The following is a 25,740-nucleotide window of genomic DNA, read 5'->3' as shown; positions in this document are numbered from 1 at the left end:
AACGAAGAAGGATTTGATGCAAGAAACGTCAGAAGAAGATGGAAGGAATACACAGAGTCACTGTACCAAAAAGAATTGGTCAATATTCAACCATTTCAGGAGGTGGCATGTGATCAAGAACCGATGGCGTTCAAGGAAGAAGTCAAAGCTGCACTGAAGGCACTGGCAAAAAACAAGGCTCCAGGAATTGAAGGAATACCAATCAGATGCAGTGCTGGAGGTACTCACACATCTATGCCAAGAAACGACTGGAAAGAGATGTATGCCCATTCTAAAGAAAGGTGATCCAAATGTGGAAATTACCAAACAACATCACTAATATCACACGAAAAGTACAATTTTGCTGAAGATAAATTCAAAAACTATTTCAGCAGTACATCAACAAGGAAATGTCAGAAATTCAAGCTGACAGCCCTAAGAATGGGGAATTCAGGTGGTGCAATGGTTGAGTACTTGAATGCTAACCAAAAAGTTGGCAATTCAAACCCACCTAGCAGCTCCCTGGGAGAAAGACCTGGTGATTTCCTACTGTAAAGATTAATTACAGCCTAGAAAATCCTATGGGGCAGTTCTACTTTGTCACATGGGATCACGATGAGTCTAAATGACTCCATGGCACCTAACAACAACTCAGGTTTACCTGACTGAAACTGGGTGCCGAGAGGAAGGGTGCCAGTGGTAGAATTCTCTCCTTTCATGCGGGGAGACCCAGGTTGGATTCCCAGCCAATGCATCTCATGAGCAGCCACCACTCGTCAGCGGTGGCTTGTGTGTTGCTTTGATGCTGAATAGGTTTCAACAGAGCTTCTAGACTAAGACAGACTCGGAAGAAAGGCTTGGTGATCTACATCTGAAAATCAGCCAATGAAAACCCTATGGATCACAATGGTTTGATTACCGTTGCACATGGAATGTCATGAATTGAGTTGTGTCCCTCAAAACTATGTGTATCAACTTGGCTAGGCCACTATTCCTAGTACTGTGGGATTGTCCACCGTTTTTTCATCTGATGTGATTGTTGATTTGTGTGTTGTAAATCTTATCACTGTGATATTAGAGAGGGATTAGCTGCAGTTGTGTTGATGAGATCTACAAGATTAGATTGTGTCTTAAGCCAGCCTTTTTGAGACATAAAAGAGAAGCAAGTAGAGAGACAGGGAACCCCACACTACCAAGAAAGCCACGCCGGGAGCAGAGCGCATCCTTTGGACCCAGGTTCCTATGTGGAGAAGCCCTTAGTCCAGGGGAAGATTGATGAAAAGAACCTTCCTTCACAGCTGACAGAGAGAGAGAAAGCCTTCCCCTGCAGCTGACACCGTGAATTTGGACTTCTGGCCTACTCGATTGTGAGAAAATAAATTTCTCTTTGTTAAAGCCATCCACCTGTGGTATTTCTGTTATATTTCTAGATAACTAAGACATTGGGTCACCATGACTCAGGGAACAACTTGATGGCTGTTAACAACAACATTGAAACCCTGATGGTGTAGTGGCTAAGAGCTACGGCTGCTAACCAGAAGGCTGGCAGTTTGAATCCACCAGGCAGTCTTTGGAAACGTTATGGGGCAGTTTTACTCATGAGTTGGAATCAACCTGACGGCAATGGGTTTGGTTTGGGTTTTCCTTAACAACAACATAAATGGGAAGCCCTCCTGCCCCTGCCCCCACTGGACCTGCCTTCCTCTACTCACTCAAATATTTCTAGGGATGAAGCCACCACTGACCATCCTGGGATATTTGTCCTTGTTTGTCCTGCTTTGCTCTGAAGTAGACACAGAGAGGGGCCTCCTCTCTTGGCCTTGAGACAGGCATGGAGGGTGGGGTAGCCCAGCATTAGTTGGCAGCTGGCTTGCTGGCTCCCTGGAGCCTCTCCAAACACCAGGCTTTGTTTGGGACATTTTTCTCTGACTCACCCTGGGTGATAAGACAGGGGAGAGACTTGAGGCAAGTCCATCAGCACTCAGAGAGGTTTTAGATTGTTACTGTTGGAGGTTTGAATCCAGAACTTACAAGTTCCTTAACAAAATGATTGTAGCTTTGACAGAACTGTAGTCATTCTGGGAGCCAAAAAAGCAGAGACAACAACAAACAGAGTGCTGAACCCACTGCATAAAGCTGAGAGAAGCTTTATTCTCTCGCTCCCCATTGTTGCATTTATTTATTCATTCAACTGATATTTACTGAGCCCCTGCTAATTGCCAGGCCCTATGCTAAGTGCTGGAGAAATAATGGCAAGCAAACACAGACCTGGTCCATTCCCAGATGAAGCCAGCGGTATAGCTGGGGATGATAGAGCCTCCCTGAAAATCACAAGGCAAAGTAAAGTAGCAGCAAGTACCACAAAGGAGAGGTACACGGAGCTATGGGCATATATGATGGGGGTCTGACCCAGTTAGTCACATCAGGGAAGGATCCCTGAGGAATAGATTTTGAGCTGGACCTGGGGGCTGAGAAGGGAAAGAAGAGAAGGAAGAGGCAAGATGGTTCTTGGACATGAAAACAGCATGTGCAAAGGCCCTGTGGTGGGAGAGAAGACAATATTAAAAAATGAGAGGGGAATGGGGTTGGAGCAGAGCATTGGAGACCTAGGGTGGTGCCAGGAGAATACGGGGTACAATGGGGATGGGGCAAAGCAGGGCAGACCTAAAAGAAAGAGGCTACCTATGAGGGGCTGGCCTCCTTAGGTTTTCTTTCATCCTAAGAATATTGAAGCAGTCCCTACGTAGCACAAATGGTTAAGTGCTAGGCTATTAGGTGAAAGGTTGGCTGTTTGAATCCACCCAGAGACCTCAGCAATCTGCTTCCAAAAGGTCACATCCTGGAAAACTTTATGGAGGAGCTCTATTTTGCACACATGGGGTCACCATGAAGGAGAAAGGACTTGATGGTAACTAATAAAAACAACAAGAGTAATGAAAAGTCACTGAAAGGCTTTAAGCAAGGGGAGGTAACTGGGGAGGCCTGGATTGCATTTGCCTTCTGAGAAGATCATTCCAGCTGCTAGGCTAACATCGTAGAAGCTAGTTTCTGCTTTGAAAACCCAGTTAGCAGGGTTAGTATGCAGTCACTGGACACAGCAGCCAAGAGCTTGGCTTGAATCCTGGCTTCATGCCTCAATTCCAGCGTCGCCTTGGGCAAATCAGCCTTGCCAAGGGCTTGGTTTCCTCATATATAAAATGGGGATAATAATACCTCTCCCCATTGTTGTGAGCATTAAGGAAGTAAAGTAAATAAATAGTCTTGCTTGACCTGGCAGACTCTCTTTGGGGTTAAAGTAGAAACCTAGTTTGCTATTCTAAGTGGCATGAAAACACCAGCCCTCAGTAGGTCACACACTTCGAGCTTTACTTGAAGAAAACATCTTGGACTTTACCTTCCGACAAATCCACAGTTTGGAACTACCTTCTCCTGCCTTTCACGGTGACAACAAACATAATAATAAAACAACTGCTCACTGAATCGTTCACACAAGGTGCTGCCATCACGCCTTCTGATTTTGGAATTTATCAGATGATAGGCCGTGGCGAGATCACCAACCAGAGAGCATACAAATGACAAGTGACCATTACAAATATAGAAACAAAAAAGTAAGCTGTTGGCTGTGGGATCAGTGCATTTGTCAGTGGTGAATAAGAGACTGATGGACATTTTATATTTAGCCAGAGTGGGGCTGGTAAGTAAGCCTTCTGATTTGATCAGTCTGGGATAGGACATTTCAGGGTTTTTCTCTCCTAAAAAGGGAACCCTGGTGACAGTAGTTAAGAGCTACGGATGCTAACCAAAATGTCAGCAGTTTGAATTCACCAGGCACTCCTGGGAAACCCTTTGGGGCAGCTGAACTCTGTCCTATAAGGTCCCTACGAGTTGGGATCGACTTGACAGCAATGGGTTTGGTTTTGGGTTTTGGTTTGGATCTCTCTCAAAAAAAAAAAGAGCTCTGGTGGCACAGTGGTTAAAGAGATCACCTGCTAACTGAAGGTCAGTGGTTTGAAACCACCATCAGCTCTGCGGGACAAAGATGTGGCAGTTGCTTCTATAGAGATTTACAGCCTTGGAAACCCTATGGGGTTAGTCAGAACCAACTTGAAGGCAGTGGGTTTGGTTTTTGGTTTTCTCTCCTAAATAGCCAAGGGTCCTGCTGGAATGGACCTCCAGTAGACCTTAAGTCAAGGATCTTGTAAAAAAAGTCAAGGGCCAATGTTAAGAGGCTCTCATTGGCCAATGAGGACACAATTTGAAAATCGAAGATATATATATCAAATATGTTTAAATCCTTGATTTATAATGACACTGAAAAAATATCGATCATCACTGGAAGATGCTATGGAACCAGTATATTATTTTCAAAATTTGTGAAGAAAAGGAATCAAGCGTATTCTGCCTTTCTGACATGACCTGTACCAAAGAGTATAACAAGGAAAGTTTTCTTTTTTCGCAAAAATATTTCAGCTGATAAATGAAGAAGGAATGACAGAAATAGAATATCACCATTTTGTATGCCTTCATGAATTAGTGAATTTAGACATTAATCAACAATGGCTGCTAATATCATAAAAAGAGAGACAACACTCCATTGTATCCTTCCTGATGGAATAACATGATGAGAAAACATTTTGTTTAAAAAAAAAAAAATCGAACCTGATCCAAGTGAAAGAGATCCAACTACCAATTTCTGGGAAATATAGAGGACATAAGAATATGTTAAATGATACAGAGGGTCATAGAAAAAGAGGAAGACCCTCAATGAGATGGATTGACATAGTGGCTGCAACAATGGGCTCAAGCCTAACGACGACTGTGAGGGTGCCGCAGGACCGGGCAGTGTTTTGTTCTGTTGTGCGTGGGGTCGCTATGACTTGGAACCGACTTAACAGGCCCTAACTATGACAAGTGAAATTCTATAGGACAAAGGGCCAGTTCTTAAAATGAATACATTGCAAGGAAAAAAATAAAGAGAGAGAGAGATGGATGGGAAACCCATACAGTTAAAGAGACTCTGAGGGATCTATTACCCAATTTCAAACTGTAGATTCAAACAAACTGTAAAAATCTTTTTTAAACATTGATGAGATATTTGGAAACTTGAACACTGATGTGATATTTGATGATGTTAAGGGATTATTGTTAAATTTTTAGGTGTGCCAATGGTATAGAACCAGAATGCTCCTTATAAGCAAGAATGGGGAAACATTGTTCTGCTTACTTTGGACACGTCCTCAGGAAGGACCAAACCCTAGAAAAGGACATCATGTTTTATTCAGTAGCAAGTCAGTGACAACAAGGAAACCCTCAATGAGATGGACTGCCACAGCAGCCACAACAATGGGCTGAGACATATCAAAGACCGTGGAGATGGCAACAGACCAGGCGACATTTCATTCCATTACATGTAAGGTTGCCATGAGTCGTAGCCACCTGGAAGGCGACTAACAGCAATGGTATTCTGGTTCTTTTCTTAAAAAAGAAAAGTTCTTATTTTTACTGATACAAACTGAAATATTTGTAAATGAAATGATACAATGTCTAGGACTTGCATAAAAATAATAGCAGGGGGGCATAGACAAAACAAGATTAGCCATGAGCTGGTAAATATTGAGGGTAGCCAATGGGCTCATGGGAGGTCATTATACAATTCTGTCTACTTTTGCATATCCATGATATTTTTCATAATAGAAAGGTTAAAAAAATCATTTGACCAATCCAACATCTGTCTGTTTCTTTCTTTTACTATTAAAAAAACTAATTGTTATGAGTGGTAATATGCTGATATTAAGTCTCACTTGGTTGATTTACCCGTCACTTTCATTAGAGATCTGGAGGTTGGCTTTGGCAATTAGGAAACTTGGATCTAATCCCACTTTCCCATTCCCTGGTGGTGCAGTGGTTAAGCATTCGGTTGCTTAACTGAAAGGTCGGCTGTTTGAACCCACCAGCTGCTTTATGGGATAACGATGTGGCAGTCTGCTTCCATAAAGATTATTGTTGTCGTTGTTGTAAGGTGCCTTCGAGTTGGTTCCTACTCATAGTGATCCTATGTACAACAGAACAAAACACTGTACTGTCCTGCACCACCCTATGGGGACGGTTCTACTCTGTCCTATAGGGTCGCTACGAGTTGTATTTGACTGGAGGGTAACGGGTTTGGTTTAGCTGGGGACTAAGAAACTTCAGCTCTCTGGGTCTCCTAGTCCTCCTTTGGGAAATTAGGATTCAGGATGATTTCTTTTGCTGACAGTCATTCTTGCAGTGATTAAGAGATTTGTGTCCCCGAGTCTGCCTGTCTGGGTTGGAATCCCAGTTTACCCACTTAATACGTATCTCTGGGTAAACTTCTTAATCCCCTAGAGCTTCAGCTTCCTGATTTGTAAAAGCAGAAAAACAATAACCTCAATAAGGTTGTTGTAAAGATTAAGTGAGATATTTCATGCATTCATCCCTGTTAACTGTAGATCCTCCAGCTCTGGGAGGTGCAGTGTGTGGAGGAGTAAACAAAATTCTTGGGCCAGGGTTGTTGTAAGCCTAAAGGGAGAGCTCAGATAACACAGAATAAACACCAATTAAGACATGATATTTCAAATAGCTAGGTCCCAGAGGTGCGTTGGAAAAAAGGCCTGGTGACCTACTTCCCCAAAATCAGCCGTTGAAAACCCTATGGAGCACATTTGTACTGACACACATGGGGTCACCAAGAGTTGGAATCCACTAGATGTCAACTGGTATTTTTATGAAGAAAATATTCGATGGAGAGTGACTATGAGGAGAAGGGTGATGCAGCATTAAATAGTGGGATGGGGGCAGCCTCACTGAGGAGGTGACATTTGAGCCCCACCTGACTAATGGCAGTTTCTTGCCATAAATGATCTGGGCTTCCACCTGGAACAGTAGTTTTCAATCAGGTGATTTCACGCTCCCACCCATTTCCCACACCTCTCCCCTATCCCCAACATTTTGGGTTGTCACAACTGCAGAGGGGAGTAGTGTGGGAGGGCTCTACTGGCATCTGGTGGGTAGAGGCCAGGGAGGCTGTATGACATCCTACAATGCATTGGACAGCCTCCGCAACAAAGAATGAGCCAGCCCAAGTCGTCAGTAGTGTGGAGGCTGAGAAATCCTGATGTAGAGAGAACAGCAAAGGCAAGGGCTCTTACGCAGAAAGGAGCTTGCTGTGTTTGGGGAACAAGCGGAAATCCAGCGTGCCTGAGTGACCTCGGATAAAGTGGGGGAGGTAGGCTGGGCTAAGCTCTGTTTTTTAGGGCACGTGAAGAATCTGGAATTATTCCAAATGCAGTCTACAGTCATCAGAGAGTTTTAAGCACAGGAGGGAGATAACCCATGTAAAGTGCTTAGCACATGTAAGCGCTCAATGTGCCCTGGCTGCACGGTGGTTAAACACTTGGCTGTTAACTGAAAGGTTAGTTTGAAGTCACCAGCCGCTCTGCAGAACAAAGATGTGGCAGTCTGTTCCAGAAGATTACAGCCTTGGAAATCCTATGGGGAAGTTCTACTCTGTCCTATAGGACCACTATGAGTCGCCATCGACTCAAAGACAATAAGTTCTGGGGTATAATCATCACTATTGTGTATAATACCACTATTGTGTCTTCCCTACTTTGCCCCACCTCCGACCCAGGCTCTAGCGTGGCCGCAGTGACTCCTCCTGGCCAGCAGAGGGCGCCGGCCGACACTTGGCCTGCGGCCGCTTGGGGCGGGCCTCCTCTTGCCGTCTCCCTTCTTCGTCTTTTCCCCTCCCGAGAAGTCGGGAAGGTGGTGGCGGCGGCGGCGGCGGCGGTTGTCCCGTCCGGGCCGGCTGGTGTGGCCCGTCAGCCCGCGCTCCGCAGCGTCCGCGCCGCGCCGAGCCCCGCAGAGCCGAGCCGAGCCGAGCCGAGCCGAGCCGCGGCGGCCGGGTCCGGCGCGGGCGGCGTGCGCTGACGGAGGGCGGCGGCCGCGGCCAGGGCGGCCCGTGGGACCGCGGGCCCCCGGCGCAGCGCCGCCCGGCTCCCTGCCCTGCCGGCCTCCTCCCTCGGCGCCGCGGCCATGGCGGCCAGCGCGAAGCGGAAGCAGGAGGAGAAGCACCTGAAGATGCTGCGGGACATGACCGGCCTCCCGCACAACCGAAAGTGCTTCGACTGCGACCAGCGCGGCCCCACCTACGTGAACATGACGGTTGGCTCCTTCGTCTGCACCTCCTGCTCGGGCAGCCTGTGAGTGCGGGGCCCCGGCCGGAGGGCCCTCCGGGCGCGGGGCAGCGGGCGGCCGTTAGGGCGCCGGTCCCCGGGGCGGGGCGGGATGCGCTCGGTCCAGGCCGCCCGGCCGGGAGGCGCTTTCGGTTTCCGGGGCCGAGGGGCAGGGTCCGGGCTGCCGGCGTGGGTGGGGCTGGGGTCGCGGAGGGGGCGCCGCTGGTGGTCGCCGGGCTGCCGGCCGCCTTCCGGGGCCCCAGGGCTGCGGGGCGACCGGTGGAGACGGGCAGGAGCGTGCGGGTCCTTTGTGTGCCCCGCCTCTCGGCGGCCCCCAGCTGGGCACCTGCCGGGCGCTCCGGGGTCGGAGCTGGGGCGGGAGGGATGGAGCGCGTGATGGGGCCTTCTTCCTCGGGGCGAGGGTCCTAGACGACGGGGAGAAAGCCGGCATTTAGGGACAGTGGCGGGACTAAAATGCCAGGATGTCAGAGACGGGAATCCCAAGGGGGGTAGTTCAAGCGGCTTAATTGATAAAGGAAGGCAGAAAAGCAGATAGGAGTTTGGGGGGTTTTAGCTTTATGCTTTGAAGAGAGTCTTGAGGAGTTTGGGGAAAGTTAATGGAAATAAGGTATCGATTAGGAGCTGTGTGATGATAATCGGAATATGGAGGCGGTATAAGAAGTCTCTATCGATACACAAGTGTCCTGGCTGTGTACAGAAATGGGGAGAGATGGAAGACAGCATTGCTTCTGAAAAACTGAGCCTGCCATGTCGAATGACTGGTATGGCTTGTACTGTTTTTTGCTTCAGTAGGTTTTATTGTGGACTGCTTTTTGTCAATATGAAATTTGGAAAATTGATAGATGACTTTGAAACTGATAAGTTGCTTTTGTGTGCTACCCGCTGATACCCGTTGCTGTCGAGTCGGTTCCGACTCACAGCGACCCTATAGGACAGAGTAGAACTGCTCCATAGTTTCCAAGGAGCGGCTGGTAGGTTCGAACTGTTGGCCTTTTTGGTTAGCAGCCGTAGCTCTTAACCACTACGCCATCAGGATTTCCATTTATGTACTAAAACCAAAACCCACTGCCGTCGAGTCGATTCAGTTTATGTACTAGTTATCTTAAATTCAGAGTTGGTGGATTATTGATGAGGTGGTAGTAACTAACTTTAAGCCTTCGATTTTAAGTAGTGAGGCAAAGTACATAATATCTGAGAAAAACACATTTATTAAAGGTTTGGGAAATGGAAGACATGCCCAGTAGTGTCTAATTTCTTTTTTTAAAGTTGGTCGAAGAGGCATTATTATTATTAGTCTGCCATAACTTACTTCCTCAATAAACATTTATTGAATTCCTACGAGGTTCTGTGTGGGGCCTTGGGATGCGCTGATAAACTCAGCAAAGTCCTTCTTCTCTGGGTGCTTACATTCTAGTGAAGGAGACAGTAATAAATAATTAAGAAATGTCAGGGATAAGTGCTGTGCAGAGCATTAACGTGGTACCATAGGAGAGACTGCCTGAGAGGTTACTTTTGGTTTGTGTATTACTTAGGTTATTGAACTACAACAGAATTGTAGAGCTGGATGGTATCTGGGAGATAGTCTGCTTCTCATTTACAAATAAAGAAGTAAAACTAGTAACTTAAGTGAACTTTGTTGGGCAAAATGTTAGTTGAGAAATAAAATTGTCTCATTGATTTTTAAATGTATCTGACTTTTGTTAGGTGCAAGAAAGTTATATTCTGTTTTTACTAAACAGGTCCTTTGCTGCATTTAAATTATTTGGTTTGCGGAAAAAACAATACATATATTTGTATAGTTAGGTGCTTCGAGTTGGCTCTGACTCATGGGACCCTGTGTGCAATAGAACAAAATACTGCTTGGTTCTCTATTCATATACATATATTTACTGTTCTCAGTTTCAGACATTTTTGTGTAGCCCTTTTTAAGTACAAAAGGATAACAATTTATCACAATGTGTGTAATATCAGTGAAGTATTTTCAAATTTCTTCTTAGATCCCATGTTTCAGAAATAGTTTATGTAAAAGAATACCTCGGTATAATGTTGTTAGGTGCTGCCAGGTCGGTCCCAACTTACAGCCATCCTGTGTACAACAGAACGAAACACTGCCATGTCCTTGGCCATTCTCACAATCCTTATGCTTGAGTCTATTGTTGGCAGCCACTGTCATTCCATCTCATTGAGGGTCTTCCTCAGTATAATGGTACTTGTTTAGTTAAATTAGATTTAATCTGTAATAGCTAGGCTTCCATTTCTCTGTTTAGTTGTTATTTTACAAATATTTATTGCTCTACTGGTCCCAATCATACACTGTGGGATGCTCCAGAGTTATCCCAATCCTGCTGTTCTTAAGGAGCTTACATTCTAAGGGAGTCAGGCATGAAAATATGTAGTAACAATACACGTAATATTTCATTTGTATGAATGAGCTGTCTGTGAGGTATGTATATAGCTGGTGTCGGGGGTATGCACATGGCTGGTACAGGAGTTTTCGGAGGAGCCTTAGGGAACGCATCACAGAGAAGTTGATGCCTGAGTAACACTTAAAGAGACAAGTTCCATGTGGCAGGCAGCTTAATGTAGTTGAAAGAATAAGTACTTAGGAGCTAGACAAAGCTGGCTTTGAGTCTTGGCCCCCTTGTTAGCTGTGTGGTATAAATAATGGCCCTCAATATCTTTGAGTTTGAGTTTTGTCATCTGCGAAGTGGAGAGGGTAGGTTTGTTTTTAGTATCGGAGATATTAAACGTCTGACATAGTGCCTGGTACTTAATAGGTATCCAGCAGATGAAAGACACATTTAGCAAGGGGAAGAAGAACATTCCATGTGTAGGGAGCAGTGCTCGAAAAGCGCTGAAATGAGAAATATCCTTATAAAGTTCTGTCAGCTCAAGTTTTTTGGGTATAACTCAAAACCTGACTCAAATTGGTTTAAAAATATAAAGGGAATTTATCGACTGGCTTTCAGTAAGACCTTATTCAGTGGCTTAGTGATGTTGCCTAGATTTCCCTCATCAAAGGATGGCTGCCTCAGAATTACATTGTTGTCCCAAGGTGTCCTGAAGTCCTGTAGTTCAGTCTGATTGTGTGAGATTAGGTCACATGGCCACCCGGAATCAGCCATTATGTGCCCTGGTTGGACACATGTTCTACTCTAGCTTCATTGGAACACCCAAAAAAACTAAGCCAAACCATCTGCCTTTGAGACAGTTCTGACTCATGCGAACCTGATGTGTTGTAGAGTAGAACTGCGCTCCATAGGTTTTTCAAGGCTGTGACATTTTCAAGCAGATCACCCGGCCTTTCTTTTGAGGTACCCCTGGTTGGGTTGGAGTCAGCAACCCTTTGGTTCATAGTTGAGCTGCTTAAGCACTTGTACCGCTCAGGAGCTCCTATTAAAACAACAAAAAACCAAACCAAACCTGTTGCCATTGAGTCTGTTCCAACCCACAAGGATCCCTAAATAGAGTTCCCAAATTTCTAATTTGGGATTCTTGGGAAGGAGGAATGGATGCTAGAATGGCAACCATCAAGTGTTCACTGCAGAAATATGGGAAACTGGCTCCTGAGGATTTTTTTCATTGAAAAGCAATAATGCAGGACAAGAATTTAATACTAATATAATAATTGAGTTTAATAATAATTATGTATTTCCTGTTTACATGACAAGGTATAATAGAAAGAATATGAATTTGGCAGTCAGATTTTGACACTGCCACAAACTTTGTGATTTAGGGCAAGCGTTAATCCAGGTCACTGTGTAGGGATGTGCAGGTTGGCCTGGATCCATCTTCTCAGCCTTAGTGTCCTTCTTTGTGGTAAGATGATAATATGCATCTTTGGGTTGTTATGAGGATTAAATGATCCAATTCATTGAATATTGAACAGGTACTCTTTGATGACTGGGCTAAGCGATGGAGATATAAATATGAAATAAGTCTTGCAAGCTACCCTTGAGGCACCTTGATATGTGTAGATAATGTTGATACACAGCAAATGGTATCTACTATCATGAAATCTGGTGGCCCAGGTGGTTAAGAGCTCAGCTGCTAACAGAAAGGTTGGCAGTTTGAATCCACCAGCTGCTCCTTGGAAACCCTGTGGGCAGTTCTACTCTGTCCTGTAGGGTCAGTATGAGTTGGGATTGACTTGACAGTAGTGGGTTATTATGAATTCTAAATTTTAGAATAGTCACATACTCTTCATTTTTTATCCAGCAATATTTTTGTGTAAATAAATTGAGCCAGTGATTTTTGTTAGTATTACTAAACCTAGAACTAATCTTTCCTGATTTTTCTGTTTTTCCAGATGACTGTTCCATATGTATGTGTGTTTGTATGATGCTCATTCAGGGTATACAATGGAATTCAGATTCTGAAACTAAAATAGACTTTAGATTTAGATACAGTAAAATTACTTGTTTTTTGAGTCATAATGGGATGTTCTAACAGATTGGTTTGTCACTTTCTTTCTGATTCTATCTACGGAAATACTTAAAGAAGTATGAAGGACACTCAAACCATTTAAATTATAGCCAGCAATAAAATACGGCCTTCATGTTAAAGGACTTCACTTGATTTTAAGACTAGTTTTAGACCAAATTATTTATATTGTAGAGACTATAAACATTAGTGTAACAAAGCAAAAGATTGTCCGATCTTTAAAAAATGATTCATAAGTTTTTCAGTGAGTGTTTAGATAAAATCTAAAGTAACATTTTGAAAAACACTGCCACTCTTAACACCAGGTATTTCATGTGGAAAGTGCACATAAACTGGGAATTTCAGGTGGATAAGTGGGCCAGATAGTAACTTAATGCTTTGTTAGTTTTATGTGCGTTTTGACTTACGTGGTAATACATTACTGCAAGAATTTTAAGTGGGTTTTATTATTTAAAGTTGGTCAGATGAAAAGAGGCATATATTTATTTATATACAATTATTTACTATTAGGGTTGCAATCGTATACTTTTGAAGCTGGGTTTATGATATTTAGGACGTCATGAAGTCACAGTGGGCAGTGATTTATATTCTTAATTCCTTTTTCAGTTTATTTTTGGCACTATAACTTGGCTACATTTAGTGAGAAATTTTGACAACATAGTAAACTTTGAATTTAGAATAAGTGAGGAAACTCTTTTGGTAGTTTTTCAATTGTGTATGACAAAGTTTTTTTTTTTTTTTTTTATAGCAAACATTCACTTAGTGCCAGGTACTAATGCATGTGCTGGGGATACAACAGTTATTTATCGAAACAAAAAAAATGATAATAACAACTAAAATTGAGTGCTAGCTGTGTGACAGGTGTTATTCTAGTAACAGTCATGTGAGGAAGACACTCTATTCCCCTACAACTTTAAATTATAAAATCAGCTTACACTTCTCATGTTTGCTGTGGGTGATGCTTTCCTTATGTTGGGATTCAGGCCTAAAGCTGATTCCGCCACTAATGCTTGTATAAGGAGTTTCTGTGGGTTAATCTAAGTTGTTATTTCTGTCTTTTGGAAATTTAAAATATTAGATTTTACTTTAAAAAATTTATTGTGGTGAAATATATACAGTAAAACCTGTGAAATCCGGAACCTGTGTAAGGCATAAAAATGTCAGAGAATGAAAACAGATAGTTTCCACTAAAACGATAGAAAAGTGGTAAGATTGCACGCTGTTAAAGGCAGGAAGCTTGAGAGACCAGGAGGAACAAGGCAGTTGCAGCTCTCACAGGTTTTACCATACTACAGAAAGTTTGCCATCGTAACCAATTTTTAGTGTACAATTTAGTGACATTAATTACATTCACCATATTGTGTGACCATCTCCACTATTCATTTCCACCTCATTGGGTTTTAAATGGCAGGGCAGATAGTTTATAAATGTATTATTCATTTTTATTTTATGAGTACTGTATGTTTTTCTTTTTTTAAAGGAAACTTTTTAGCTCCAAATGTGTATTTCTTGTCTTTGAACTGTATTCAGAAACTAGTGTTGTGTATTGTGAGTGCAGTGGAAATATGGTGCTGACTGCTTTGATACTGATCTCTTTTGAATTTTTTTTTTTTTTTAATTCTCACATGTTTTCATTGGAATCCTCATGCTTTGAACTGGAGTTAAAACTCCATTCTGTACAGTCAGGATTGGTAGTGGATAGGATCCTTAGTCACCTAGTGCTGCTGTAACAGAAATACCACAAGTAGATGGCTTTATCAAACGAAAGTTTATTCTGTCACGGCCTAGTAGGCTAGAAGTCCAAACTGAGGGCATCAGCCCCAGGGGAAGGCTTTCTCTGTGGGCTCTGGAGGAAGGTCCTTGTCTACAGGCTTCCCTGGACTAGGTGCTTCTCTGCAAAGGAACCCCCAGGTCCAAAGGACGTGCCCTGCTTCCAGCTCTGCTTTCTTGGTGGTATGAATGAGATCCCCCTCCTCTCTGCTCCCTTCTCTCTTTTATATTTCAAAAGAGATTGGTTTTAAGACACAATCTAATCTTACAGATCTCATCAGCATAATTGCCCCTAAACCATCTCATCAACATCATAAAAACCCTTAAACCCGTTCCAACGTCATCGAAATAGGATTTACAACACATAGGAAGATCACATCAGATGACAAAATGGTGGACAGTCACAGTACTGGGACTCATTCATGGTCCAGCTAAGTTAACAGATACTTCGGGGGGGCACAGTTCAATCCATGACAACAGGCTTATCAAAAATTCAGTTAAAGCAAAGTTTCCTAAGAGTGGAATGAATGAATATGTGAAGTGTTTTTATTTTAACATATAACTTCTAATTTTACAGGGCCTTTTCTGTAATACCAAAGTCTTTTCTTTGAATATAGGTCAACTGATTAGATTCTTTATTATTGGATATAACCAGGGATTTGTTTGATTTGAACCCCTGCTGAGAATTTGCCGTTCTAACAAGTTCCCAGGTGATGCTAATACTGGGTTAGGGACCAATTCTGAGAATCACTAGTAGAGCAGTGGTTCTCAAAATTTATTATACATAAGACTCACCTGGGAATCTTGTTAAACTGTGGATTCTGATTCAGTATATCTGGGGTCAAAATGCAAATTTCTCAGCAGGGGTTCAAACCAGACACTTATACTGTGTTGTTTGATTTCTAGAATTTCATGTTACTTTTAAAGCAGACTGATTGCTGAATTCCAGATTTTTATGATTTGTTTTCCAGTCTTTTCCAGTTGTCACAGTTAAATAACAGTTTTTCTAAGTGACTCGATTTAGTTAAGTCTAAAATATCTTGCTTAGTTTTCATGGAGAATGACTCTTCTTGCTCATGCGTCATTATTTTACATAATATGCTATGTACTTAGGAGCCCTGGTGGCACAGTGGTTAAGCACTTGGCTGCTAACCAAAAGATCTGAGGTTCGAATCCACCAGCTGCTCCAGAGGAGAAAAGATGTGGCAAGCTGATTCCTTAAAGATCACAGCCTTGGAACACTGTGGGGCAGTCCTACTCTGTCCTGTAGGGTCCGTATGAGTCAGAATTGATGGCAGTGGGTTTGTTTTGGTTTTGAACTGTTTACTTGCCAATTACTATACCAACAATGTTAGCAAATACTATGTACCAAGTACTACTAGCATAAACACGTTTGACGAGAAGCCCAAACAACTCTCGATAAGTATAAAACTCAGTGGGAGGAAACTAGAGAGAGGGGACTTCATTGTGCAGCAGGCATTAGCTGTCAGCTTTTTGAGAGGGAAGGAGATACATGGATTAATCTAGTAAATTGGTGGACAGGGGCTCTTCCATACAATCCTCCATAAAGTGAGCACCTTCTGTACTGGGAAAACTCTTCAGCGTACAGAGTGTGGTGACATCTTTTGACCTTACCTTGGGGCAGAGGCATCGTTTTCATATTGAGTTTGTCTCTGTTCTTTTCTGCTTTGTCAGTGGCTTTTGGCACAGTGTGATTGTAAACATAAACTTTGGTCCTTAGTTTAAAAGAAGTGGTTATACAATTAACCTAGATTAAATTTATATAAAAAATTTAAATATCAATGAGTTGAATTATAAATGAAAACAAATTCTTTTAAGGAACTTATTGGATTTCAATTTAAGAATCATTATCTCTTTAGAACCTCTGTATTTATTCCATTGTTACTCTCTGGAAAACAAGTATATCCCTTAGACTGATATTTTCAATCTTTTCTATGCCGCACGCATGATGTTCACATCCTGAGAAGCTCCTATAGAGATACTTAGCACTAGGTGTCATTATTCTTCCCATTCGTCTCCCACTCAGTAATGTATTTCTCAATTCCCAAAGCCATGAGTGTCTAGGATAGCCTTGGGTTCTTCCGATTTATGTGCAAAAAATTAAATCTTTCATAGTTTGGTACTTAATTAGTAGCAAGTTCCTTTTGACACCCTTTACAACCTCACAGATGAGATCTATTATCCCAAAGACACCTGATTAGACAAGATTAGAATGAAGTTAATTAACTTTACGGTGGAGCTGGGAAATCTATCTGAATTGTTTGATATATGGGGATTGACAACTGTTTTCTTTCAGTTAGAACGTATTTTGTTCAGACTCCTGAGTAAGACATTCTTTTTTGACTGATACTGTAAATGTTTTTAGAGGAAGAGAGGTCATGATTACACCTTTTTTTAATTCTGGCTGCTTACTTTAAGAGAAAAATTGCTCCTTGGAAACCCTGTGGGGCAGTTCTACTCTGTCCTATAGGGTTGCTATGAGTCAGAATCTACTCAACAGCAACGGGTTTGATTTTTTTTGTGTGTTTTTTTAAACTGGAGCATGCTCTAAGTAATGTGATTAGGATGATAAGGAGATTTGAAACCATGCTTGAGAGGAAAATTTGAAGGAGCCAGCAATGTTATTAGCTTAAAGAAGAGAAGACTTGGGAGGTGGAGGCTTGTCTTAGGCACTAGTGCTGCTTTAACAGAAATACTACAAGTGGATGGCTTTAACAAAGAGAAATTTATTTTCTCACAGTCTGGTAGGTTACAAGTTAGAGTTCAGGGTACCGGTTCCAGGGGAAGGCTTCCTTTCTCTGTCAGCTCTAGAGGAAGGTCCTTGACATCAGTCTTCCCTCGGTCTGGGAGCATCTCGGCGCAGGAACCTCGGGTCCAAAGAAAGCACTCTGCTACCAGTGCTTCTTTCTTGGTGGTATGAGGTCCCCAACTCTCTGCTAGCTTCCCTTTCGTATTATTTCTTGAGAGATAAAAGGTGGTACAGGCCACACCCCAGGGAAACTTCCTTTACATTGGATCAGGGATGTCACTTGGTAAGGGTGTTAAAATTCCACTGTAATCCTCTTTAACATAAAATTACAATCACAAAATGGAGGACAGCCACAGAATACTGGGAATCATGGCCTAATCAAGTTAATACACACTACCCCTCTTTGCTATCTTTGGATAGTATCAAAGAGACGATAGATTTTTTTCTGTATGACTTTAGGGGGAGATTCGAGACTGGTGTGTGTGGACATTACAGGGAAACACACCTTTTAAAAAGGAAGAATTTTCGTTGTAATTGTCAGATTCTAAAAATTCTTATCCTCTCATTATTATTACTTTTTTGTTAAATTTTGCAAGCTGTTTGATGAGGGAAGTATGAAAATCAGCATAACTAATAATGTGGAAAGATGGGAAAACTTTCTCATTTTTCTCTTCAAACTATGTCTTACTCGGTGAATCTTGGTGGTTCTAAGTTGGAACAGTTGCATTCAGTAGGTGCTGCTATACAAGGATTGCTGTTTTTTATATAAAGAAGCTTGGTGTGATTTTTCAAATTAAAAAATTTCCTCGTGTTTTCTTGCAAAGCCTTTTCATCAATTAAAGGAAATATTCTTTAAGAATAATCAGTTACAGAATTTCCATTTGAAGAGCAAGACCAGTTTTTCTGTTTACTTTTAAGCCAATTTTAATTTTTATCAAAGACTGCATATACATAATTTTAAAAGGCAAAAGGCTTATAACAAACAGCAGTCCGTTATATACCCTTCTACAGTTTTTGATTGCCATAGGCAATGACTGAACTCCTTTGGCTGTTCCCCCTTCTGTAGTTATCTTAATGTTTTTAACTAATGTAATACTGCCTTTTTTTAAAATTTGGTTTCTATCTATTGATTTATCTACTGTGAAAGGAGAAAGATAAGAATTTAGCCCTTACAACACTCTGCCTCTCATCCTCTCCACTTATACCCTCGTTCTACCCCTTCAGTATTAAAAAAAAAAAAAAACCCAACATCACAATTTTTGGTTAAATGACTGTTAAGTATTTGCTTTATTTTGACAATGCACATATTGTTCACATCTGAGTCATGTATATTATTATTGTATTTTCTTTCTGCTACACCCTTTTTTCCGTTGAAATTTTTAATTGTTCTGTTGTCTTCATTTGGTTTTTATATGATTCACATATGTATCATTTTTATATCTCCACGTAAATCGTCTGTGGCCACGCTAGAAAACTTCTTTGAACATGACCAGACACATCAGGTTTTTTTTTTCCTTTTTTTTGATAAATCTTTTCTTGGTACCTCTGTCATCCTCTGCCTTGGAAACATTGCTCTGTAGGTCTGCTGTCAGCTATCATCTGGGACTTTTCAGCCACCTTCATTCTAGGAATTCCGTTTGCCCATAATTTTTTTGGACCTTCCCTTTTCTGGGTCCCATATCTCGATGAGCCTCTCCATTAAAGGTGAATTGGAGGTCTTTTTTGAGAGATATATGGCTGAAAATGTCTTAATCTATCCTTATTTTTAAATTAATAGTTTAAATTTACTAGAATGAAAATGCTTTACCCTTGTAGTTTTTAAGGCATTGCTTCTTGTCATTGCATGCCATCGAGTTGATTCCAACTCATAGCAACCCTGTAGGACAGAGAACTGTCCTGTAGAGTGTTCTAGGCTATAATCATTACAGGAGTAGATTGTCAGGTTTTTTCTCACACAAAGGAGCACCTGGTGGATTCGAACCACTGACCTTTCAGTTAGCAGCTGAGCACTTAACCACTGCATCAGCAGGGATCCTTAAGGCATTGCTTAGCTATCTTCAAACTTTCAGTGTTGCTGTTGAATAGTCTGATGCTGTTCTTACTCTTTGTGGCCCCTTCTGGAGAGTATTTATGTTCTCTTTATTTCTGCCAACGGTATAGAGCAATTCTGCACTGTAACACATGGGCTTGCCATGAGTTGGAATCACCTTGATGGCAAAGGGTTTGGTTTTTGGTTATCCCTGCTGTTCAGAATATCAACTCAAGTATTTTGGTGTAGGTTTTTGTTCATTGTTCTGGGCAGTTTTGGGGCTCATTGGTTTGGAAACTTATTTTTTTTTCTTTAAATCAGAGATATATTCTTCAATCTTTTTGCTGGGAATTAAAAAGCCTGGCTGACACTGTTCTAGGAGCCAAGTTGAGGGAGGACACTTAGGGGAGATGGTATAGTAGAACCTACCGTTAAATATGTAGTCTCAGATAATCCCCCATTTTCAGCAGAGTACCTAACAACAATCCTCAGTTGCTTGGTATATCTTCTCCAGATTAAACATTCATCTAGACCTCTGCGTAGGGCTTGGTGGAGGTCGATTCTTGGATTTAGGGAACTGGAGATCTGTTCTTGACCCTTCTTAAACTCACCTGCCCCCAGATATCATCCGGTGAATTCTCCAGGGGTTCTGAGGCAGAAATCAACTTCCATTTCGTTTCTCCCACCTCTGCAGATGGTTTGGTTTTGGCTTTCCACACTCTGCGAAGTCAGTTACTGCTGACATACTCACTTTTTATCTTCCAGATTTTGTTAACTAGGGAAGAACTATAGTATACTTTTGGGCTCCTTACTTGCTCTCTCAGTCTTTGTGGGTTAAACAAACAACAACAAAAAAAACCAAACCCAGTGCCGTCGAGTTGATTACGACTCATAGCGACCGTATAGGACAGAGTAGAACTGCCCCATAGAGTTTTCAAGGAGTGCCTGGTGGTTTCGAACTGCCGACCCTCTGGTTAGCAGCTGTAGTACTTAACCACTATGACACCAGAAATACCTTTTTATTCCTTTGCTGTCATTTCAGTGGGGTTTGGGGAAGGCAATGAAGACATACTTGGGTTTTGTTTACCACATTTAACTGAAATACTGTAATTGGGTTTAAATTGTTACTTGAATATAATTTTTTAGATGTTTTGCCCTAAGCTTACAATATAGTATTTGTGACGTTCCAAAAAATAGCAGTTGTCTTTTATATTGTGTTTTATACGCACATTTCTCCCCCCCCACCCCCCAGTTTTTTAATGTTGTATTCTGGATAGACTAAATATTTTGGACCATCTTAATGTTTCCTCTAGGGTCGCTATGAGTCGGAAGCGACTCGACGGCATTGGGTTTTTTTTTTTTTTTTTTGTGAATGTATGTAGTGTCTTGGCCATAACAGCCTGCAGAAATCTTGATAACCTACTAAAGATATCTTCCATCTATTCTAAATTGTAGATAATTTTTACAGTATGAAACATCATTTATATGTAGTATTTTTTGAACATTTTATTGTGCCTTAGGTGAAAGTTTGCATAGTATAGTGTTTCCCAGTCAGTGATTCGTGCACAGACTGTCCGGTGACATTCACTGCAGTCTGTGACATTGAGTGCTGCAGTGTTTTAGCACACTGTTTCCACACTGGGTTCCCTGTTTCCATTTGTCTGGTTTTCCTACCCCTGCCTGCCTTCTCTCATCTTTGCTTTTGAACGAATGTTGGCCTTTGGCTCTTGTATGGTTGATTGTTCTAAGGAGCACCTTCCTCACTGGTGGTGTTTTTTATTTTATAGGCCAATTATTTGGCTGAAAAGTTCTCTGGGAGTGGCTTCAGTTCCACATTAGAAGGGTATCTTAGGGCTTTAGTCTTGGTGATTCCTCCAGTCTTTATCAGACCAGTAAGTCTGTCCTTTTTTGTTAATTTGGATCTTGTTCTACATTTTTCTCCCACTCTAACTGGGATTTTCCACTGTTTCTGGTCAGAGCGGTTGGTAGTGGTAGCTGGGCACCATCTATCAAGTTCTTCTGGTCTCATCCTAGTGGAGGCTGTTGTTCGTGTGGGCCATTAGTTCTTTGGTCTAATTGCTTCCTTGAATCTTCGGGTTTTTTTCACTCTCCTTTGCTCCAGGTGGGAAGAGACCAATAGTTGTGTCTAAGATGGCCACCCACGCTCTTAAGACCCCAGATGCTACTCACCACAGTAGGATGTAGTACATTACCTTTAAGAACTATGTTACGCCAGTTGACCTAGATGTCCCCCGAGACTAAGGTCCTTAGAATTCAATCCCAATATCTTAGTCCCACAAGGTGTTTGGTTATATCTAACCGCGCCGTCTATGTGCTGTATTACATATATGAATATACACACACCACATATAAATATATATGTGGAAACATCCACAGCCATACCTTTGTATGTGTGTGGATGTACTTCCATATGACCTCCCACATCTATTTAGTATAAATATCTACCTATATATCAACTTGTAAATTATTGTTTTTTATTACTGTTATTGCAGGATTATATATGCTATAGTGTTTACTGTAATTTCCCTTTATTCTTGTGTACCTCCCATTGTCTTCCTTTGCCTTAGTCACGTTGTGCCGACTTCCCCCCATATTGTGTATTGCGTTTTCCTTCACCAAAATTAATGTGTGTCTACTCTGTCTACTATCTAGTTAGTGATTCTCCATCCCATCCCTGGTAACTATCAAAGAATGTTTCTTTCTGTGTGTAAACCTTTTTTTTGATTTTTTATCATAGTGGTCTCATACAATATTTGTCCTTTTGTTACTGACTTATTTCACTCAGCATAATGTCCTCCAGGTTCATCCATGTTGATGTTTCCTGGATTCATCATTATTTTTAATCATTGGATAGTATTGTATGTACCACAGTTTGTTTATCCATTCATCCATCCATGAGCACTTAGGTTGTTTCCGTCTCTTTGCTATTGTGAATAATGCTGCAGTGAACATAGGTGTGCGTATATGTCTATTTGTATCACTGCTTTTGTTTGTTTGAGACATATCCCTAGGAGTGAGATTGCTAGGTCACATGGTATTTCTATTTCTAACTTTTTAAGAAAGCACCATATTGTTTTCCGTAGCGGTGTTACCATTTAACATCTCCACAAGCAGTGTATAGTAGTTCTAATTCCCCACAACCTCACTAGCATTTGTTTTCTGTTTTTTTTTCTGATCAGCGCCATTATTGCCAGGGTGAAGTAGCATCTCACTGTAGTTTTGATTTGCATCTCTCTAGTGGCTGATGATTGTGAGCATCTCTTCATGTGTTTATTAGCCACCTGCATGTCTCCTTTGGTGAAGTGTCTGTTTATGTACTTTGACCCATTTTTTAATTGGATTGTTTTTGTTGTTGAGGTGTTGAAGTTTTCTATAAATTTTAGAGATTAGGCCCTTGTTGAATGTGTCGTTGCCAAATTTTTTCCCCCAGTTCGTAGGTTCTTTTTACTCTTGCAGAGAAGTCATTTGATGAGCTAAAGTATTTAATTTTTAAGAAGTTTATATGTAATGTTTTTACTAACAAAGACTGGGATAGGTCTGTGTGTCAAATTAACTTTATTGTTTTTTCCAACATTATTAGCAACCGCATAAATTTCCATAGCCTATTAAGATATTTTAACCAGCTTTTACCCCAGCAGGAGAGAAACAATTAATAAAACTAACTAAATAAGCTTTCTTACTTATTCACCCAGTACAGATTGTTATTTGAGTGGAACAAATGGCTATTTGTGAAGATGGTATTAGGCATAGTTAAGAGCAGCATACTGGTGGACATATGGAATGAGTCACACCATCTGGTTACGGTCATACCTAGGTGGTGATGGTTAAAACGAAAACTCCTGGGGATCTGCGGATGACTTAATTATATTGCAGAAGCATATTGGGCTCCACCAGTAGATGACTGAAAATTTTTGAAACCATTTAGTTGGCAAACGTGCTTTCAGAGTGTCAGTGCTGCTGTTACTAAATAAGTCAACTGATATAATTTTTTTCACACAAAACTGGAAATTTAAAATGTGTATTTTAGGATCTGAAATGGGTGGTATTTCATATTGGCACTGTAAAAATGTTGTTGTTTACTTGCCCAACACTTTGATCTAATAAAAAAAGTTATGACTAATTTCATTTCAGTAAAATGTTTTATAAACAGTGAGTTCACATGAGAAGAAAAAAAGTGACATGAGCCTTAAAAAATATATGAATCTACTTCAAACAATTTAACAGTAACAACAATACGTGTGTGTATGTGTGTGTTTGTATTTCCATTTTGAGCCATTAAGGATTTCTTTATGATTAAACTTGGTAGGTGGAGAAGATGGTCTGCTAATGAGAAGTTTATTTTAACTAGTGTAAATATTGAGGTTAACTGTGGATAGTAGCATAGAATCAGGACTGTAGTTTTTTTTTTAAAAACATATATTAAAGTTAACTCCTTTGGCATATGAACTGTACAGCAAAAAAGTTAACTTTAATGTATGGACCTTAGCATATGTATAGATTTGTATAACCACCACACAATCAGAATGTGGAACCATTCTGTTATCCCCAAAACCTCTCTCAACACCATGTCACACCTTGTTGTTAGCTGCTGTGGAGCTGGCCCCTGCCTCATGGTGACCCCATGCACAGTGGTCCTGTGCCGGTCACATGATTGAGTGTGGATTGTTGATTTTTTAAAGCAGATCACCAGCCCTTTTTTCTTCCTCGTCTGTCTTAGTCTGGAAGCTGTGCTGAAACCTTTTCGGACAGGCTGGTGGTGACTATGCTTGAGGTGCACTAGCTGGGAATCAAACCCAGATCACTTGCATGGAAGGCTGGAATTCTGCCATTGGACTACTGCTGCCTCCGTCTCATGCTTTAACTCCGGGAAACTACTCATCTGTTCTTCAACACTAGTTTCTGTCTTTCCCAGAATGTCCTGTAAATGGAATCATACAGCATATAACCTTTTGAAATGGCCAACTTTCACTCAGTATAATATCTTTAAAGATTCATCCAAGTTAGTTGTGGCATATTTCAGTACTTCATTCTTTTTTTTTTTTTTTTTTTTAAATTTTTATTAAGCTTCAAGTGAACATTTACCATTCCAATCAGTCTGTCACATGTAGGTTTACATACATCTTACTCCCTTCTCCCACTTGCTCTCCCCCTATTGAGTCAGCCCTTACAGTCTCTCGTTTCGTGCCAATTTTACCTTCTTCCCTCTCTCTCTATCTTCCCATCCCCCCTCCAGTCAAGAGTTGCCAACACACTCTCCCGTGTCCACCTGATTTAATTAGCTCACTCTTCATCAGTATCTCTCTCCCCACCACTGACCAGTCCTTTTCATGCCTGATGATTTGTCTTCGGGGATGGTTCCTGTCCTGTGCCATCAGAAGTTCTGGGGAGCATTGTCTCTGGGATTCCTCTAGTCGCAATCATACCATTAGGTGTGGTCTTTTAATGAGAATTTGGGGTCTGCATCCCATTGGTCTCCTGCTCCCTCAGGAGTTGTCTGTTGTGTTCCCTGACAGGGCAGACATCGATTGTGGCCGGGCACCAACTAGTTCTTCTGGTCTCAGGATATTGTAGATCTCTGGTTCAAGTGGCCCTTTCTGTCTCTTGGGTTCTTAGTTGTCGTGTGACCTTGGTGTTCTTCCTTTGCCTTTGCTCCCGGTGGGTTGAGACCAATTAATGTATTTTAGATGGCTGCTTGTTGGCATTTAGGACCCCAGGTGGCACAATTCAAAGTGGGATGCAGAGTGTTTTCATAATAGAATTGTTTTGCCCATTGATTTAGAAGTCCTCTCAAACCAAGTTCCCCAGACCCCAGCCCCTGCTTCGCTATCCTTTGAAGCTTTCATTTTATCTCGGAAACCTCTTTACTTTTAATCCTGTCCAATTAGGCTGACCTTCCTTGTTTTGAGTGTTGTCTTTCCCTTCACCAAAAGCAGTTCCCATCTACAGATTGATCAATAAAAAGCCCTCTCCCTCCCTCCCTCCCTCCCTCCCTCCCTCCCTCCCTCCCTCCCCCCTTTGTAACCACAAAAGTATGTGTTCTTTTCCGTTTTTTCTATTTCTCAAGATCTTATAATAGTGGTCTTATACAATATTTGTCCTTTTGCAACTGACTCATTTCGCTCAGCATAATGCCTTCCAGATTCCTCCATGTTATGAAATGTTTCAGAGATTCGTCACTGTTCTTTATCGATGAGTAGTATTCCATTGTGTGAATATACCACAATTTATTTACCCATTCGTCTGTTGATGGACATCTTGGTTGCTTCCAGCTTTTTGCTATTGTAAACAGAGCTGCAATAAACATGGGTGTGCATATATCTGTTTGTGTGAAGGGTCTTGTATTTTTAGGGTATATTCCGAGGAGTGGGATTTCTGGGTTGTATGGTAGTTCTATTTCTAACTGTTTAAGATAACGCCAGATGGATTTCCAAAGTGATTGTACCATTTTACAATCCCACCAGCAGTGTATGAGAGTTCCAGTCTCTCCGCAGCCTCTCCAACATTTATTATTT

General features: G+C 41.5%; 1 protein-coding gene across 9 annotated transcripts in view; it reads left to right on the top strand.

Annotated features, from left to right (window-relative positions):
• The first annotated feature begins 7,991 nt into the window (after positions 1 to 7,991).
• Positions 7,992 to 25,740, top strand: part of AGFG1 (ArfGAP with FG repeats 1) — a 94,547-nt gene continuing 76,798 nt past the window's right edge. For 5 of the 9 annotated variants that reach the window (XR_010322218.1, XR_010322217.1, XM_064286612.1 and 2 more), the window contains exon 1: positions 7,994 to 8,201. Coding sequence is in view for 7 of the 9 variants with exons in the window: in XM_064286612.1 (XP_064142682.1) it covers positions 8,035 to 8,201 (167 nt within the window). In the remaining 2 variants the exon portion in view is untranslated. Of the gene's footprint in view, positions 8,202 to 25,740 lie in introns of all 9 variants that reach the window. The other 4 variants (XM_064286613.1, XM_064286609.1, XM_064286610.1 and 1 more) reach the window with 2 other exon arrangements.

Source organism: Loxodonta africana, chromosome 6 (assembly GCF_030014295.1).
Source record: "Loxodonta africana isolate mLoxAfr1 chromosome 6, mLoxAfr1.hap2, whole genome shotgun sequence".
NCBI classification, from domain to species: Eukaryota; Metazoa; Chordata; class Mammalia; order Proboscidea; family Elephantidae; genus Loxodonta; species Loxodonta africana.
This window is presented reverse-complemented; position numbering and strand designations above follow the sequence as displayed.